Source organism: Anomaloglossus baeobatrachus, chromosome 2, assembly GCF_048569485.1.
Source record: "Anomaloglossus baeobatrachus isolate aAnoBae1 chromosome 2, aAnoBae1.hap1, whole genome shotgun sequence".
Taxonomy (NCBI): Eukaryota; Metazoa; Chordata; class Amphibia; order Anura; family Aromobatidae; genus Anomaloglossus; species Anomaloglossus baeobatrachus.
Window position 1 is genome coordinate 140,478,360 of NC_134354.1, and position 17,957 is coordinate 140,496,316.

Here is a 17,957-nt window from a genome sequence, read left to right on the forward strand (position 1 = left end):
GAACAGCACTGACAGAGCCAAGACTTGTCCCTTGAGAGAATTGAGGGACAGTCCTAGCTGCAGACCGGACTGTAGAAAGGACAGAAGGATCGGCAAGGAAAAAGGCCAAGGAGCATAGCCGGAAGAGCGACACCAGGACAGGAAAATTTTCCAAGTCCTGTGATAGATTTTGGCCGAGGAAGACTTCCGGGCCAGAGTCATAGTGGAAATGACTTCAGGAGGAATACCAGAAGCCGTCAAGATCCAAGACTCAAAAGCCACGCCGTCAATCTGAGAGCCGCAGAATTCTGGCGGAAAAACGGACCTTGTGAGAGAAGGTCTGGACAGTCCGGAAGATGCCACGGCACCTCTACGGCCCGATGGCCCTCCATTCTGATCTTGCGCAGGACTCTGGGCAAGAAAGCTAGAGGGGGAAACGCGTAGGACAGACAAAACTGGGACCAGTCTTGAACCAGAGCGTCCGCTGCGAAGGCCTGAGGATCGTGGGAGCGAGCCACGTAAATCGGAACCTTGTTGTTGTGACGGGATGCCATTAGGTCCACGTCCGGAGTGCCCCACTTGCGGCAGATTGACTGAAACACTGCCGGATGCAGGGACCACTCGCCACTGTCCACGGTTTGACGGCTGAGATAATCTGCCTCCCAGTTTTCCACGCCTGGGATGTGGACTGCGGATATGGTGGACTTGGAGTCCTCCGTCCATTGAAGGATACGTTGTACCTCCAACATTGCCAGGCGGCTGCGTTTCCCGTCTTGGTGATTGATGTAGGCAACCGCTGTCGCATTGTCTGACTGGACTCGGAAGTGCTTGTCCGCCAATAGGTGGTGAAAAGCTAGGAGAGCCAGGAGCACTGCTCTGGTTTCCAGCACATTGATCGAGAGGGCTGACTCGGACAGAGTCCAAGTGCCCTGTGCTTGGTGGTGGAGACATACCGCTCCCCAGCCGGATAGACTGGCATCCGTGGTGAGGACCACCCAGGACGAAGCCAGGAAGGAGCGTCCCTGAGACAGAGAGAGGGGCCGAAGCCACCACTGAAGAGAGCTCCTGGTCTGTGGCGACAGAGCCACTAACCTGTGCAAGGAGGAAGGCCGCTTGTCCCAACAGCGGAGAATGTCCAGCTGCAGAGGACGCAGATGGAACTGGGCAAAGGGAACAGCCTCCATTGACGCCACCATCTGACCCAGCACCTGCATCAGGTGCCTGATGGAATGCCTCAACAGAGAGCGCACCGCCAGTTGGAGGGACTGCTGTTTGATCAAGGGCAACTTCCCAAGTGCCGGCAGAGTCTCGAACTGCATCACCTGGGTACGTGAGCCTCTGGGTCGGAGTCAGAGTGGATTTGGGCAGATTGACCAGCCACCCGAATTGGGCTAGAGTGGCAAGAGTGAGCGAGACACTCCGCTGACAGTCTGCGCTGGATGAAGCCTTGACTAGAAGGTCGTCCAGGTAAGGAATCACTGCCAACCCCTGGAGGTGCAGAACCGCAATCACTGCTGCCATGATCTTGGTGAATACCCAAGGGGCCGTGGCTAACCCGAAGGGGAGAGCCACGAATTGGAAATGTTCCTCTCCGATTGCAAAACGCTGGTGAGAAACTGCAATTGGCACATGCAGATAGGCATCTCTGATGTCGATGGATGCCAGGAAATCCCCTTGGGTCATTGAGGCAATGACTGACCGCAGAGATTCCATGCGAAAATGCCGCACCTGAACATGCTTGTTGAGAAGCTTGAGATCCAGGATGGGCCGGAAGGAACCGTCCTTTTTGGGGACTAGGAAGAGATTTGAGTAGAAACCTCTGAACCGTTCCCGGCCGGGAACCGGTACAATTACTCCGTTGGCCTGCAAGGATGCCACGGCCTGAGGGAAGGCGGCGGCCTTGGAACAGGGGGGAGTTGACAGAAAAAATCTGTTTGGCGGGCTGGAAGAGAATTCTATCCTGTAGCCGTGGGAGATGACATCCCGCACCCACTGATCGGAGACGTGTTGAAACCACGCGTCGCCAAAGTGGGAGAGCCTGCCACTGACTAAGGACGTTGCTGGCGCGGACAGATAGTCAAGAGGAGGCTGCCTTAGTGGTCTTCTGTGGACGCGCCTTTGTGCGCCAGTTGGATTTTTGGTCCTTGGCTGAGTTAGTGGACGAGGCCGAGGGCTTAGAGGACGACCAGTTGGAGGAACGAAAGGAACGAAACCTCGACTGGTTCCTACCCTGGACAGGTTTCCTAGTTTTGGTTTGTGGCATGGAAGTACTCTTCCCGCCAGTAGCTTCTTTAATAATTTCATCCAGTTGTTCACCGAATAGCCTGGACCCAGCAAAAGGGAGCCCAGCAAGGAACTTCTTTGAAGAAGCATCTGCCTTCCACTCTCGAAGCCACAAGATCCTGCGGATAGCGAGGGAATTAGCCGAAGCCACCGCAGTGTGGTGAGAAGCCTCCAGCATGGCAGACATGACATAGGATGAAAAAGCGGAAGCTTGGGAAGTTAAGGCAACCATTTCGGGCATAGATTCCCTGGCGAGGGAATGCATCTGCTCTAGAGAAGCAGAGATGGCTTTGAGAGCCCACACTGCTGCAAAAGATGGGGAGAACGAGGCCCCTGCCGCCTCATATGCAGATTTGGCCAGAAGGTCAACCTGGCGGTCAGTGGAATCCTTAAGAGAGGTGCCCTCAGCCACTGATACAACTGTCCGGGCTGAGAGTCTAGACACCGGGGGGTCTACCTTTGGTGAATGAGCCCACTCCTTGACCACCTCAGGTGGAAAGGGAAAACGGTCATCAGAACCACGGAACTTTGGGAAGAGTTTGTCAGGACAGGCCCTAGGCTTGGTCACAGCGGCCTGAAAACTGGAGTGGTTAAAGAACACACTCTTTGTCCTCTTAGGCAAGGTGCTTTTCTGCCAGAGAGGGTTGCTCCTCTAATACTGGCGGATTGAGGTCCAGTACAGAATTAATGGACGCAATCAAATCACTAACATCTGAGTCACTTTCGGACAGATCAATGGGGCACATGGAGGTAGCCTCCGAGCCCCCTGTAAAGGCATCCTCCTCGTCCCGCGAGTCAGCTTCTGAAACAGAGCCGCGGGACGAGGAAGGGGAGGGAGCCCTACGTCTCCTCTTAGGAGGACGGGGTCTGGGACCAGATGAAGAATCCTCTGTGAGCTCCTCTGAGAGAGCCCTAGCAGCAGAGGCACCCTGTGAAGGGGGCTGATGCATGTTCAGCAAAGTTCGGGACAGATGTCCCATGGAGTCGGCAAAAGACTGGGAGATTGACCTAGAGAAGGATTCTACCCAAGCCGGGGGTTCAGCCACAGGAGCCGGAGCAGCCGGAGAGACCACTGTGGGTGCGATTCCAGGCTGAGGCATTGTCAGGTTAGAGCAGGCATCACAATGTGGGTATGTGCTCGGTTCAGGCAGCACGAGCTTACATGCAGTGCATACTGAATATAGCTTTGGAGCCTTGCTCCTCGTGTGAGACATGCTGCTGAAGTGGGGGCTCTGCCAGAGTGACCCCCAGAGAGTATATACAGAGGCCCACAACCAGAGGTTGTGGCTTACCAGACCGCTGGAGCGGTGTTGTGTGCCCTCCAGATCCCGAAGCCCGGACCCCCAAGCACCTCAGCAGGGATGCTGCAGCCAGTGCTGATCGCAGAGAAAACGCTGATAAAATGGCGCTGGAGCGAGGAGAGGGGGGGACCTGCTCTGAGAGCGGGATTTGGAGGGCCAAAGAGACTTACAGGGGAGGAGACATGTACTCAGAGAGGAGTGTCCCTCCCCTGTGCAGAACGGCTGCTGGGCGGAGCCGCACTATCCCTCTGCATGAATGACATGCGAGGGCAGTGAAACTGAAAGTAGGCCTCCGGCGGCCTAAATTTGAGCGGTGCGGCCGGCGCGCAGGCACCATCGGCGCGGTTCTCAGGCGACAGCCAGAGAACCGGCCGGAAATGTCAGAAAACTCACTCAGCACACTCTCCCACCATAATAAAGTACAGGGACCCTCAGAATATAAACGTCTCAGGTACTTAGCTTGCTGAGACGCAGGGTTCCAAGTCCCTGGGGATGAGTGCTCCGTCCAGCAGGATCCTGAAGGGCTGCGGATGGAGACCGGTCTCCTGCCAAGCATGGAGAACCGTGCTGGCTCCCACTTCAAGCCAGAGCCCGAGGGATGGTGAAGGAGCGCGGCATGTAAGGCTCCAGCCTTGGAATCAACCTTAACAGCACCGCCGACACAGTGCGGTGAGAAGGGACATGCCGGGGGTCCAGACTTGGACCCGCTTTTCTTCAAACTCTTTCCAAAAATGAAAAATCAGATGAGAATGCATGTGTGGATGTATGCCTCCTGAACACAAAGCAATGAACTGGCTAGATCTGGTTCTCCAGGGGGTGTATAGGCTCAGAGGGAGGAGCTACACTTTTTAGTGTAGTACTTTGTGTGTCCTCCGGAGGCAGAAGCTATATACCCAATGTCTGGGTCTCCCATAGGAACGATAAAGAAAAGGTAGGCAATTCAAAGCTTATTTTACCATTTTTTATGTTTTCAGTCTATTTGGGGCACTTGACAGACTAAAATGGCAGCAATGGGGTCTTCAGCCTGCCCCAGCTGCCAAGACAACCCATCAGCATCCGGAAGTTACGCTGTGGGCGGCAGAAAGGTGACAGAGGGAGGTGTGAGCATGCACCAGCAATTGTGCCATTTATATGCCACTGAATAACAGACGCATTTAAGTGGATAAATTTCAGTGAGTGGAGCAAGCTCTAGTCGCTGCTGTTATGAACACATTGACTGTACGGTGCTGGCTGAGCACATGGAAAAACCACACAGGATCTACTATTATTTAGTCAATAAAGTGTAAGAAAAAAGTCTCTATATGAAGATTTTAGCACAGATTCCAAAGTCCAGTCAACTATTGTGCATTCGTTAATACACAATAGAGACCTTCTCAGTAATATGCTTGAAGGGGGCTCGCTGTACGCTTCATTTAAATAGCTAATATGATCCCTCCTCCGTCTTGGCTGATACAGAGAGTCAAGTGGGCTGCCAGAAAACAACCCTGATTCAAAGAACTCACTGACAGAGGAGGAAGCGCTAACCTGAGTCAAAATCAATGAACAAATGGAGTTGACAAGACCCTGGGACCGATGCACTCAAATTATTTTAGCCCTTCACGACATTAAATGTATATTATACATCCAAGGCCGTGTGTCTCTTTAATGTAAACTTGCATGTTTCCCCGCACGTCAGCTGGTCTGATGACCTGCAGCTAATACCTGCGCCTGTTAACTAGTTAAATCTCGCTGCTATATCTCGGATAGTGGGATGTAAAAGCGTTCAGGCATGGAGCTCCCCGCCAGAACCCCAAAAGTACAACTTGTCCTGCATATAACAAGCCCTCATATGACTATGTTGAAAAATAAAAAAAAGTCATGGCTCTTGGAAGAAGGGCAGGAAAAGTGAAAACGAAAACTAGAAAATCGTCGGGTGGTGAAGAGGGGTAAAGTGTTAGATTTAATCTTTTTATTCATCCAAAAGACAAACAAGATTTTGCCAAGCTGAACACCCCAATATAGTAAATTTCCATATTCCAGCCATAAGAACACTATAATATATACATTGCAGGTAGTTACAGTACCTTGAGAAAGTATTCATACTCTGTGAATATTTCCACATTTTTTCACATTACACCCAAAATTAAGTGCATCTTATTTGGATTTTCTGTGATATACTAACACCAAGTAGTATACGAAACTACGGATAAAAGCGTAGAATAGGGTCTTACCCTATGAGCGAAAAAGTAAAGGTGAATAAACTCATCTATTAGGGTTGTGCCAATCACAACTCCTAATCACGCTTCAGAAATGGCGGCCGCTGCAGCCCCGGGTATGTAGAAGTCAATACCAGAGTAGAGAAACAGAGTGTATGCCGCGCTGTCACCAGAAGGTCCAGATATTGATTAACTTACATTTCTTTTATTCAGGTCAACGCGTTTCAGAGAACTCAGTCTCCATCAGGATATTCAAGAAAAAAAATCAAGTCTAATACAGAGGAAAACCCTATTATATATATATATATATATATATATATATATATATATTTATTTATATATATATATATATATATATATATATATATATATAAAAATTATCAAGATCGGGCACTGCAGAGCAAAATCTGCCAAACAGTGGAGCCGTACTCACAGTTGCATGGAATCAATGTTTCTGGACTTTAACTGCTCCTGGATTGAAGATGCCTGGTGGAGCGGTGCTCAGCAACAACACAAGTCCATAACCACAAATCCTAGAACAGAATGCGGCAACTCACTCCATCGCGTGCAAAAAATATCCTTTATTCTGCGTTATTGCAGACAAAATACAGGAGCATGGGGAGAGAGGGGGTGCAGGGGACGGTGAACGGACGACAGCCTGTGTCAGCGCGAAACAGGCTGTCGTCCGTTCACCGTCCCCTGCACCCCCTCTCTCCCCATGCTCCTGTATTTTGTCTGCAATAACGCAGAATAAAGGATATTTTTTGCACGCGATGGAGTGAGTTGCCGCATTCTGTTCTAGGATTTGTGGATATTATATATATATATATATATGTCAAACAGAGTAGACCAGCTCACTCCTGTGAATCACCTGGAACTTCAGCTGACCTGGTTAACTTCGTTGTCCGGTCAAGACCGGTCAAGACCGTGAAGAAGGCGGGTTTTACCGCTGAAATGTGTAGTCCCATCTACACTACTTTCCTGCGTTACTGCTGCTTTGAACTGCTTGGATCATTGTTTTTTAATGGATTTAAGAATAAAATGAAAGAAATTTTTTAACAGCATCCTGGATTGCTCACGTTATTGCTCGACTCTGCTCTGTCGTTGTTCATTATATATACACATATGGTTTTATAAATATTTTAAAAATACAAATCTGAAAATTGTGATGTTCCTTTCTATTCAGCATCTGTAGTCTTATGCCACTAAACATAATCCTGAGAGACACATTTACTCCAGAACTCATCCAATCAGTAAATTGAGTCCACCTGAGTGTAATGTATTCTCAGTGTAACTACATCTGTTCTGTAAAGACCTCAGAGGTTTGTTTAAGAACATTAGGGATATATTCGCATCATGAAAACCAAATATATTTGTGTTTCATTATATTTATATGATATGATATACATTTTCCGTGCAATAATATATTGTGTTTTGTATATAATATGTGGCAGCTTTAGAATAGATTGGGATTATAATTAGGGGTGTATATGTCCATATTTGTGGGATGTATGTCTTTAGTGCACACATTCAGAAACATCTGGAATCATTGGATCACATAACCAGGAATACACCCCCATGAACTTATCAACTTGGAGGGCTATATGGGCGCTCGGATTAACGAGAAATCAGCTTGGACAAAGGCCTTTTTTTTTTTTTTACAAAAAGCATAGCCATGGGCCATTGCTGCACACAAGCTGTAGTTTGTTGGGTTTAACATGAATCTGTTTTCTGTATTTTAAGAATTTGTTGATAAAGTTATTGGATTTTTAGCTGATTTGTATAATTACGTTAGTTGGCCTCTTCTCACTTGTCAAAGCAATTCCGTGCTCCGTCCACAAGGGCTGCAACATTGGGTGAGCTGGCTTACTATACCCTTTACGACTTGCTACTTTGTGTTGTATATCGGGACCGATATCGCAGCGTGTAAAGCGGCCTTAAACAATCAAAATTTGGAGCGCTGTCAAATTTGTCATCAACACAAGAAATGGCTATTATATTGTTATAATGAGCCAATGGAATATTACAGTTTATTGCTATATCAATGTGAAAATAAACGGGTGAAGTAACTTACAAGATATCATAAGGTAGTCGTCACAATTGACTTCTTCCCCATCAGGACCTTGCACTGGAATGCCATTAGCATCAATCACAGCCTCTGAAGCACAGTCTGCCACAAGGACTTCTTCTGAAATCATGTCATCACCAAGACCATCCTCTGCCATGTGCTCTACTATGTGATTTGGATGGACAGCATTTCTACTGCTGGTGACAGTCAATGTTCCTTGCACTAAATCAGAGTCCAAGACATTGTCAGGAACTTGACAATTGGATAACACATCTGCCAGTTCTTGTTCCTCGGGGCCAATCTCATCCTCCAGGACCTGCTCCGGTATTATTACGGTCTCCGATACCCGTGTTCCATCCAAAATATCAGAACACTGCACATCCTCAATGACCACATCTTCAATTACGTCCTGAATAACAACAGAGTCTGCATCATCGTGAAAGCCTTGAACAGCCATACCTCCGTCTCCGTCTGCCACAAAGACAGTCTCTTGGATTTCCACAATTATCTCATTTCCGTTGAGGTGAGGCGTTCCTGTTTCTAGAACATAGCGAAATGAAAACAAAAAAGTCAGACAATATTTCATATCAACGAGACACATCTGATTATACCAACTTATGATCTGGCTACTTTTTTATGTTTCCTGTATTTTTTGTACCCTGTACAAATAAGAATGTGGTCCCTCCCTCTGAGCTAGGCATGTCATCTATGTAGCATCTCATGGACAGGGGGCTGCAGTTGGGCCCCGTCCTTCTCTGCCCTTATTCACATTGATGTAACTGACGCATGGTAAGATATTAATACTAGAGCAAGACTGATGGGCACACTGTCGCTGAGGGATGGCTTTTTAATAAAACACAGTGTCAACCAAGTACCCTATGTTATTTACATGCACTACTACTATTTACTCTTATATAATAGGATACATGATCATTTTGTATTTTTCCTTGGACTTTGGCTATGTGCCCACGGGGGAAAGTGTCCTGCGGTTATATCCGCAGGAGCTCCCAGAAAACCGCAGCACAACTTTGTCTGTTTCCATGCTGCGGTTTATTTGCGGAATGTCCTGCGGATATGCTGTGGGCATTCTGCATTGAGGATACAGTACCATGGCTTCGGGACTGCATCCTCAATGCAGAACAAGTGCTGAGTGATCGGGGCATTCATACCTCCATCACGCAGCACTTCTCTCCCGTCTCCGGCCGTGTTTACACTGTGAAGGAGAAGGTGGGCGGGCCTGAACTAGCTCTGGCTGTCACATGACCGGAGCTCGTGCAGGCCCCGCCCACCTCCTTCCTGCTCCTGTACACCGAGGGAAAATGACTGGGTGTCTGCTATCAAGGCAGGTAAGTATGGGCCAAAGCATGGGATTTCCGCAGGTAATGCCGCAGGAATAATTGATATGCAGTTATGTGCGGCTGCGGGATATCCGCAGTATATTCTGCAACCGCACATTCCGCAACGTGAACACCGACACTCCCCATGTCCCATAGGGTAAAAGTGGGAGTGTCTGTACATGCTGAAACCTGCGGATTTATCTGGAAAATGCAGATAAATCTGCAGGTTTTCCACGGCAAAATCCGCAGAAGCAAGCTCCAGTGGGCACAGGGCCTTTAATTTCTGAATAATTACTCTGGCTGTACAGTAAGTTTACTAATCTGATACCATATTAAATATGGAGGAACATGCCCTTGTTTAATGAACCGCAGAGAGGTCCCTATGACAGCAGTGAACTGTCAGAGCTAGAAGCACTGGCATCAGGACAAGGGAACTTATGAAGGACAGGCTATTAACCCCTTACAGACCGGGGGATTTTTCTGCTTTTATTTTTCCCTCCCCTTCTTCCAAGAGCCATCTTTTTTTATTTTTCGGTCAACACAGCTGTACGAGGGCTTGTTTTCTGCGGCACGAGTTGTTTCTTTGTTTGTTTGTTTGTTCCTATTCTATTCATTTTATTATGTAACGTATCGGAAAGCGGGAAAAATTCCTAGAATAATGAAATAGTGAAAAAAGCAGAATGTTGTTTTGTTTTTTTTTTTACATTGTACATTTTACAGTAAAAATGACCTGGAAATGTGATTCTCCAGGTCAGTACAATTCCGGTAATAACAAACATGCGTAATCTTTCTTTTGTTTAGGTGGTAAAAAAAAGAAGGGAATTTTGTTTACTTACCGTAAATTCCTTTTCTTCTAGCTCCAATTGGGAGACCCAGACAATTGGGTGTATAGGCTATGCCTCCGGAGGCCGCACAAAGTATTACACTAAAAGTGTAAAGCCCCTCCCCTTCTGCCTATACACCCCCCGTGCTCCCACGGGCTCCTCAGTTTTGGTGCAAAAGCAAGAAGGAGGAAAAAATTATAAACTGGTTTAAAGTAAATTCAATCCGAAGGAATATCGGAGAACTGAAACCATTCAACATGAACAACATGTGTACACAAAAAAACAGGGGCGGGTGCTGGGTCTCCCAATTGGAGCTAGAAGAAAAGGAATTTACGGTAAGTAAACAAAATTCCCTTCTTTGTCGCTCCATTGGGAGACCCAGACAAATGGGACGTCCAAAAGCAGTCCCTGGGTGGGTAAAATAATACCTCGTAATAGAGCCGTAAAACGGCCCCTTCCTACAGGTGGGCAACCGCCGCCTGAAGGACTCGTCTACCTAGGCTGGCATCCGCCGAAGCATAGGTATGCACCTGATAGTGTTTCGTGAAAGTGTGCAGGCTCGACCAGGTAGCCGCCTGACACACCTGCTGAGCCGTAGCCTGGTGCCTCAAAGCCCAGGACGCACCCACGGCTCTGGTAGAATGGGCCTTCAGCCCTGAGGGAACCGGAAGCCCAGCAGAACGGTAAGCTTCGAGAATTGGTTCCTTGATCCACCGAGCCAGGGTTGATTTGGAAGCCTGTGACCCTTTACGCTGGCCAGCGACAAGGACAAAGAGTGCATCCGAGCGGCGCAGGGGCGCCGTACGAGAAATGTAGAGTCTGAGTGCTCTCACCAGATCTAACAAGTGCAAATCCTTTTCACATTGGTGAACTGGATGAGGACAAAAAGAGGGTAAGGAGATATCCTGATTGAGATGAAAGGGGGATACCACCTTAGGGAGAAATTCCGGAACCGGACGCAGAACCACCTTGTCCTGGTGAAACACCAGGAAAGGGGGTTTGCACGACAACGCTGCTAGCTCAGACACTCTCCGAAGTGAAGTGACTGCTACTAGGAAAACCACTTTCTGCGAAAGGCGTGAGAGAGAAATATCTCTCATTGGCTCGAATGGTGGTTTCTGAAGAACCATCAGCACCCTGTTCAGATCCCAGGGTTCTAACGGACGCTTGTAAGGAGGGACGATGTGACAAACCCCCTGCAGGAACGTGCGTACCTGTGGAAGTCTGGCTAGGCGCTTCTGGAAAAACACAGAGAGCGCTGAGACTTGTCCCTTAAGGGAGCCGAGCGACAAACCCTTTTCCAGTCCAGATTGAAGAAAGGACAGAAAAGTGGGCAAGGCAAACGGCCAGGGAGAAGAACCCTGAGCAGCGCACCACGACAGGAAAATTTTCCACGTCCTGTGGTAGATCTTGGCGGACGTTGGTTTCCTAGCCTGTCTCATAGTGGCAATGACCTCTTGAGATAATCCTGAAGACGCTAGGATCCAGGACTCAATGGCCACACAGTCAGGTTGAGGGCCGCAGAATTCAGATGGAAAAACGGCCCTTGAGACAGCAAGTCTGGTCGGTCTGGTAGTGCCCACGGTTGGCCGACCGTGAGATGCCACAGATCCGGGTACCACGACCTCCTCGGCCAGTCTGGAGCGACGAGGATGACGCGGCGGCAGTCGGCCCTGATCTTGCGTAACACTCTGGGCAACAGTGCCAGCGGAGGAAACACATAAGGGAGCTGAAACTGCGACCAATCCTGAACTAAGGCGTCTGCCGCTATAGCTCTGGGATCTTGAGACCGTGCCATGAACGTCGGTACCTTGTTGTTGTGCCGGGACGCCATGAGGTCGACGTCCGGCACCCCCCAGCGGCAACAGATCTCCTGAAACACGTCCGGGTGAAGGGACCATTCCCCTGCGTCCATGCCCTGGCGACTGAGATAATCTGCTTCCCAGTTTTCCACGCCTGGGATGTGAACTGCAGAGATGGTGGAGGCCGTGGCTTCCACCCACATCAAAATCCGCCGGACTTCCTGGAAGGCTTGCCGACTGCGTGTGCCGCCTTGGTGGTTGATGTATGCCACCGCTGTGGAATTGTCCGACTGAATTCGGATCTGCTTGCCTTCCAGCCACTGCTGGAACGCTTTCAGGGCAAGATACACTGCCCGTATTTCCAGAACATTGATCTGAAGTGAGGACTCTTGCTGGGTCCACGTACCCTGAGCCCTGTGGTGGAGAAAAACCGCTCCCCACCCTGACAGACTCGCGTCCGTCGTGACCACCGCCCAGGATGGGGGTAGGAAGGATTTCCCCTTCGATAATGAAGTGGGAAGAAGCCACCACCGAAGGGAAGCTTTGGTCGCCTGAGAGAGGGAGACGTTCCTGTCGAGGGACGTCGGTTTCCTGTCCCATTTGCGTAGGATGTCCCATTGAAGAGGACGCAGGTGAAACTGCGCGAAAGGGACTGCCTCCATTGCTGCCACCATCTTCCCCAGGAAGTGCATGAGGCGCCTCAAGGGGTGTGCCTGACCTTGAAGGAGAGATTGCACCCCTGTCTGTAGTGAACGCTGCTTGACCAGCGGAAGCTTCACTATCGCTGAGAGGGTATGAAACTCCATGCCAAGATATGTCAGCGATTGGGCCGGTGTCAGATTTGACTTTGGAAAATTGATGATCCACCCGAAACTCTGGAGAGTCTCCAGAGTAGCGTCGAGGCTGTGTTGGCATGCCTCTTGAGAGGGTGCCTTGATCAGCAGATCGTCCAAGTAAGGGATCACCGAGTGACCCTGAGAGTGGAGGACCGCTACTACAGTAGCCATAACCTTGGTGAAAACCCGTGGGGCTGTTGCCAGGCCGAACGGCAGTGCCACGAACTGCAGGTGTTCGTCTCCTATGGCGAAGCGCAAGAAGCGCTGGTGCTCTGGAGCAATCGGTACGTGGAGATAGGCATCTTTGATATCGATCGATGCAAGGAAATCTCCTTGGGACATTGAGGCGATGACGGAGCGGAGGGATTCCATCCGGAACCGCCTGGTCTTTACGTGTTTGTTGAGCAGTTTCAGGTCCAGGACAGGACGGAAAGACCCGTCCTTCTTTGGGACCACAAACAGGTTGGAGTAAAAACCGTGACCCTGATGCTGAAGAGGCACAGGGACCACCACTCCTTCTGCCTTCAGAGTGCCCAGCGCCTGCATAAGAGCCTCGGCTCGCTCGGGAGGCGGGGATGACCTGAAGAATCGAGTCGGGGGACGAGAGGTGAACTCTATCTTGTAACCGTGAGACAGAATGTCTCTCACCCAACGGTCTTTTACCCGTGGCAGCCAGGTGTCGCAAAAGCGGGAGAGCCTGCCACCGACCGAGGATGCGGATTGAGGAGGCCGAAAGTCATGAGGAAGCCGCTTTGGTAGCGGCACCTCCGGTGGTCTTTTTAGGACGTGACTTAGACCGCCATGAATCAATCAGAGTTCCTTTGATCTTTCTGAGGCCTTTTGGACGAGGAGAATTGGGACCTGCCCGTGCCCCGAAAGGACCGAAACCTCGACTGCCCCCTCCTCTGTTGGGGTATGTTCGGTTTGGGCTGGGGTAAGGATGTATCCTTTCCCTTGGATTGTTTGATGATTTCATCCAAACGCTCGCCAAACAATCGGTCGCCAAAATTGGCAAACTGGTTAAGCGCTTTTTGGAAGCAGAATCTGCCTTCCATTCCCGTAGCCACAAGGCCCTGCGGAGTACCACCGAATTGGCGGATGCAACCGCCGTACGGCTCGCAGAGTCCAGGACAGCATTAATAGCGTAAGACGCAAATGCCGACGTCTGAGAGGTTATGGACGCCACCTGCGGCGCGGACGTGCGTGTGGCTGCGTCAATTTGCGCTTGACCTGCTGAGATAGCTTGTAGCGCCCATACGGCTGCGAATGCTGGGGCAAAAGAAGCGCCGATAGCTTCATAGATGGATTTCAGCCAGAGTTCCATCTGCCTGTCAGTGGCATCTTTGAGTGAAGCCCCATCTTCCACTGCAAGTATGGATCTAGCCGCCAGTCTGGAGATTGGAGGATCCACCTTGGGACACTGAGTCCAACCTTTGACCACGTCAGGGGGAAAGGGATAACGTGTATCCTTAAGGCGCTTAGAAAAACGCTTATCTGGACAATCATGGTGATTCTGGACTGCCTCTCTGAAATCAGAGTGGTCCAGAAACATACTTGGTGTACGCTTGGGAAACCTGAAACGGAATTTCTCCTGCTGAGAAGCTGACTCCTCCACCGGAGGAGCTGAGGGAGAAATATCCAACATTTTATTGATGGACGCAATAAGATCGTTCACTATGGCGTCCCCGTCCGGAGTATCAAGATTGAGAGCGGCCTCAGGATCAGAATCCTGATCAGCTGTCTCCGCGTCATCAACCAGAGATTCCCCCCGCTGAGACCCTGAACAATATGATGATGTCGAGGGAATTTCCCAGCGAGCTCGCTTAGTCGGTCTGGGGCTGGGGTCTGTGTCAGAGCCCTCAGCCTGGGATCTATGAGACACCCCGGGGGGACATTGTTGGTCCAACTGAGGGGGGCCAGGGAACAATGATTCAACAGTGTCCCTGTGCTGAGATACCGGTCTGGACTGCAAGGCTTCTAGTATCTTAGCCATAGTCTCAGAGAGTTTATCCGTAAAGACTGCAAACTCCGTCCCCGTCACCTGGACAGTGTCAGCAGGTGGTTCCCCCTGGGCCCCCCTTAGCAGAGGCTCCGGCTGAGTAAGTGCCGCAGGGGCCGAGCAGTGTATACAATGAGGGTCAGTGGATCCTGCCGGTAGCGGGGTCGTACATGCGGCGCAGGCAGCATAGTAAGCCTGTGTTTTGGCACCCCTGCCCTTTGTGGGCGCCATGCTATTGTCTTCCCTGAGCAACACAATAGGGTATATAGCCAGAAATCAACTGTGCACCATACAGTGTAAAGTATATACCATAAACATATAATTTATAATTACACTTCTGCACAATGGGGCTAGCACCAGAGGTGCTGCTTACCACCCGCTTAAAGCGGTTGTGAGGCCACCAGAATCCCTGCCTGGGTCCCCCAGAATTTGTCCCCCTCTGCAGCGTCCGAGGAGCTGACAGGAATGGCTGCCGGCGTCCTGAGGAGAGGAGGGAGCCGTGGGCGTGACCCAGAAAGTGCGGGAACTGGTGCCCCACTGTGCACAGTGAGGGGTGTGGAGTATGCAAAGCATGCTCCAGCCCTCATTGCTGCTCGTCCTGTACAGCGTCCCGCCCTTCCCCTGCCTGTCAGGGCTGGGGGTGGGAGGAAAAAAGACTAGGCCGCAAAAGCCGGGGACTCGAGTAATAAGCGCGGCCGCCGTATAAGCGCGGCCGGCGCGGAAGTCCCCGGCGCACTACAAGTCCCAGCCGCGCCGCAGTGTTAACCATGGCAGCGGCGGTCAGTGCGGTAGTCCCCTCACACAAACACACTCAGCGACGCTGCAGTGTGTAATGGCACATTTAACCCGGTCAGCGCCGCTGTCCCCGGTGCACTAGCACACCCAGCAATGCTGGAGTGTTGCTGTGCGCGGTCCCCACGGGGACACAGAGTACCTCCAAGTAGCAGGGCCATGTCCCTGAACGATACCCGGCTCCTATCCAGCAGGCTCCTCAGGAGTTGTGGATGAAGCACGGTCTCAGTGCCTGGAGACCGATAGGATCCCACTTCACCCAGAGCCCTAAGGGGGATGGGGAAGGAAAACAGCATGTGGGCTCCAGCCTCCGTACCCGCAATGGATACCTCAACCTTAACAACACCGCCGACAAGAGTGGGGTGAGAAGGGAGCATGCTGGGGGCCCTATATGGGCCCACTTTTCTTCCATCCGACATAGTCAGCAGCTGCTGCTGACCAATCTGTGGAGCTGTGCGTGCATGTCTGCCTCCTTCGCACAAAGCATAAAAACTGAGGAGCCCGTGGGAGCACGGGGGGTGTATAGGCAGAAGGGGAGGGGCTTTACACTTTTAGTGTAATACTTTGTGCGGCCTCCGGAGGCATAGCCTATACACCCATTTGTCTGGGTCTCCCAATGGAGCGACAAAGAAAAAAAAGCACTCAAATATTAAAAAAAATAAAAAAAAAATAAATTTCACTGGTGTTGCAGGATACGGGGCTGTGTGAGGGCTTGTTCTTTGAGCACTGAGACGAGGTTTTTATTGATGCCCACTGTGGGGCAAATAGATACTTTTGTCGCCCTTTTAATAATGTTTTTTTGCGCTGTTGCGGCGGCCAAAAAAGAGAAAAAATAAAATATTCTGGCGGTTTAACTTTTTTTCTCATTACACAGTTTACTGATCGGATTACTTTGTTTGATATTTTGATAGATCAACCTTTTAAAAACAGCAATACCACATATGCATATGTTTTCAATTTTTGTTTGTTCATTCTTAAGTTGGGAAAAAGGAGGGCGACTGGAACATTTGTACTTATTTACAATTTTTTTTTATGTATTTTTTAGTCCTTTAGGGGAATTGAACCAGCGATCATCCGATCACTTGTGCTTTATACAGCAACACCACGTTATTGCCGTGTAGAATAAAAATCAGGGTCTCCTATTAATACCAGCCATGGGCTGGTTTTCACAGGAATACCATCATGACAGGGGGGTACTGAGCAAATCCCTTCTAATCATGGCAACCCCGTGTCGTGGGAGCGCCAATGAGCAGTTGGCTATTACTCTGTTAAATACGTGCCTAAGAGCGGAGCTCTGCTCCATGTGCGGATGTTAAAGGCAGATGATGGCTGAATATTACAGCCATCAGCTGCAGGTAAAGATGCGGGCTTGGATTGCTAACCCACATCCAAGTTAGGGTGCCAGCATAAGACATACCAGTACATCATATGTTGATAAGGGCTTAAAAATGTTTTCCAAATATTTATTAAAACTAAATATTACCTTTTAGAAAGAACTTTTTGTGGTTGTCTTTTAACCCTTTCACTGCCAAAAAACCCCCACATTGAATGTGTCTTGCCTTTAACTGCTTGCTGCTTCCAGATTATAAACCATTATGCTTATACCTTGGTGTCAATAAAAAGCTATAGCACCAAGCTTGAAGGGGTTGTCCACTACTTGGACAACCCCCCTCTCATTCCCTATATTTGGCTCCATTAAAATAAAAAAAGGCTTATACTTCTGTCCCGTGCAGACGCCGTTCCAGAGTAAGTTCTCCCGCGGCTCGAGCGAGTCCCATGTCCAATCAACGCTGACTTCTCTCCCCTCACCTTCAGATGTATGAGTAATCAACAGGAAGTGAGGACTGTGGCTGCTCTGTTCCTGTTAATTAGTTACACATCTAAAGGTGATTGAAAGTGGGGCTCGCGTGACGTCACAGCCTCACATGAGCCCCGGAAGAGCGAGTGAAGACACTGCTGGAATGGCACTAGCACGGGAGAGAAGTATAGGCTTTTTTTATTTTAACGGCGCCAAACACGGGGAATGAGAAGGAGGTTGTTCAAGTAATGTACAAACCATTGAATATTCTTGGTGCTTGGGATGGTTATCAACATGAAAAGCTTTAGTGCCTGGATCTGTTGTGTCAGGGAGTAGCAGCCAGCCTTGTATTCCCTGCTTCCCAGTCACCTTAGGGCAGTGATAGCCAACCTTTTGAATTTGGTGTGTGAAAACTCTTAAAAAAACAAGCATAACTCGGGTAGTGTCACTTCTCAGAAAAAACAATAATTATGTGATATTTGTAGCTCTAATAAAAAAATGTTAGCTGATAATGACTGCTGAGGGGGAGAGCAGATAGTGACTGCTGGGGGGGGAAGAGGAGATAATGATTATTTCCTCTCCCCCTCCACCCCAGCAGTAATGTCCTCTGTAGTAATGTGCCCATCTTGTCCCCATCCTGTAGCAATGTGCCCTTCTTGTAGTAATGTGCCCATCCTTGTCCCCTGTAGTAATTTTCCCCATCCTTGTCCCTATCCTGTAGCAATGTGCCCATCTTGTAGTAA

The 17,957-nt window shown here is 49.6% G+C and overlaps 1 protein-coding gene across 1 annotated transcript in view; it reads right to left on the reverse strand.

Annotated features, from left to right (window-relative positions):
- The window catches only part of ZFX (zinc finger protein X-linked), a 68,291-nt gene that overhangs the window by 25,154 nt on the left and 25,180 nt on the right, over positions 1–17,957 (reverse strand). The window contains exon 3 of the mRNA XM_075335399.1: positions 7,833–8,366. Coding sequence (XP_075191514.1) covers positions 7,833–8,366 — 534 coding nt within the window. The remainder of the gene's footprint in view (positions 1–7,832; positions 8,367–17,957) is intronic.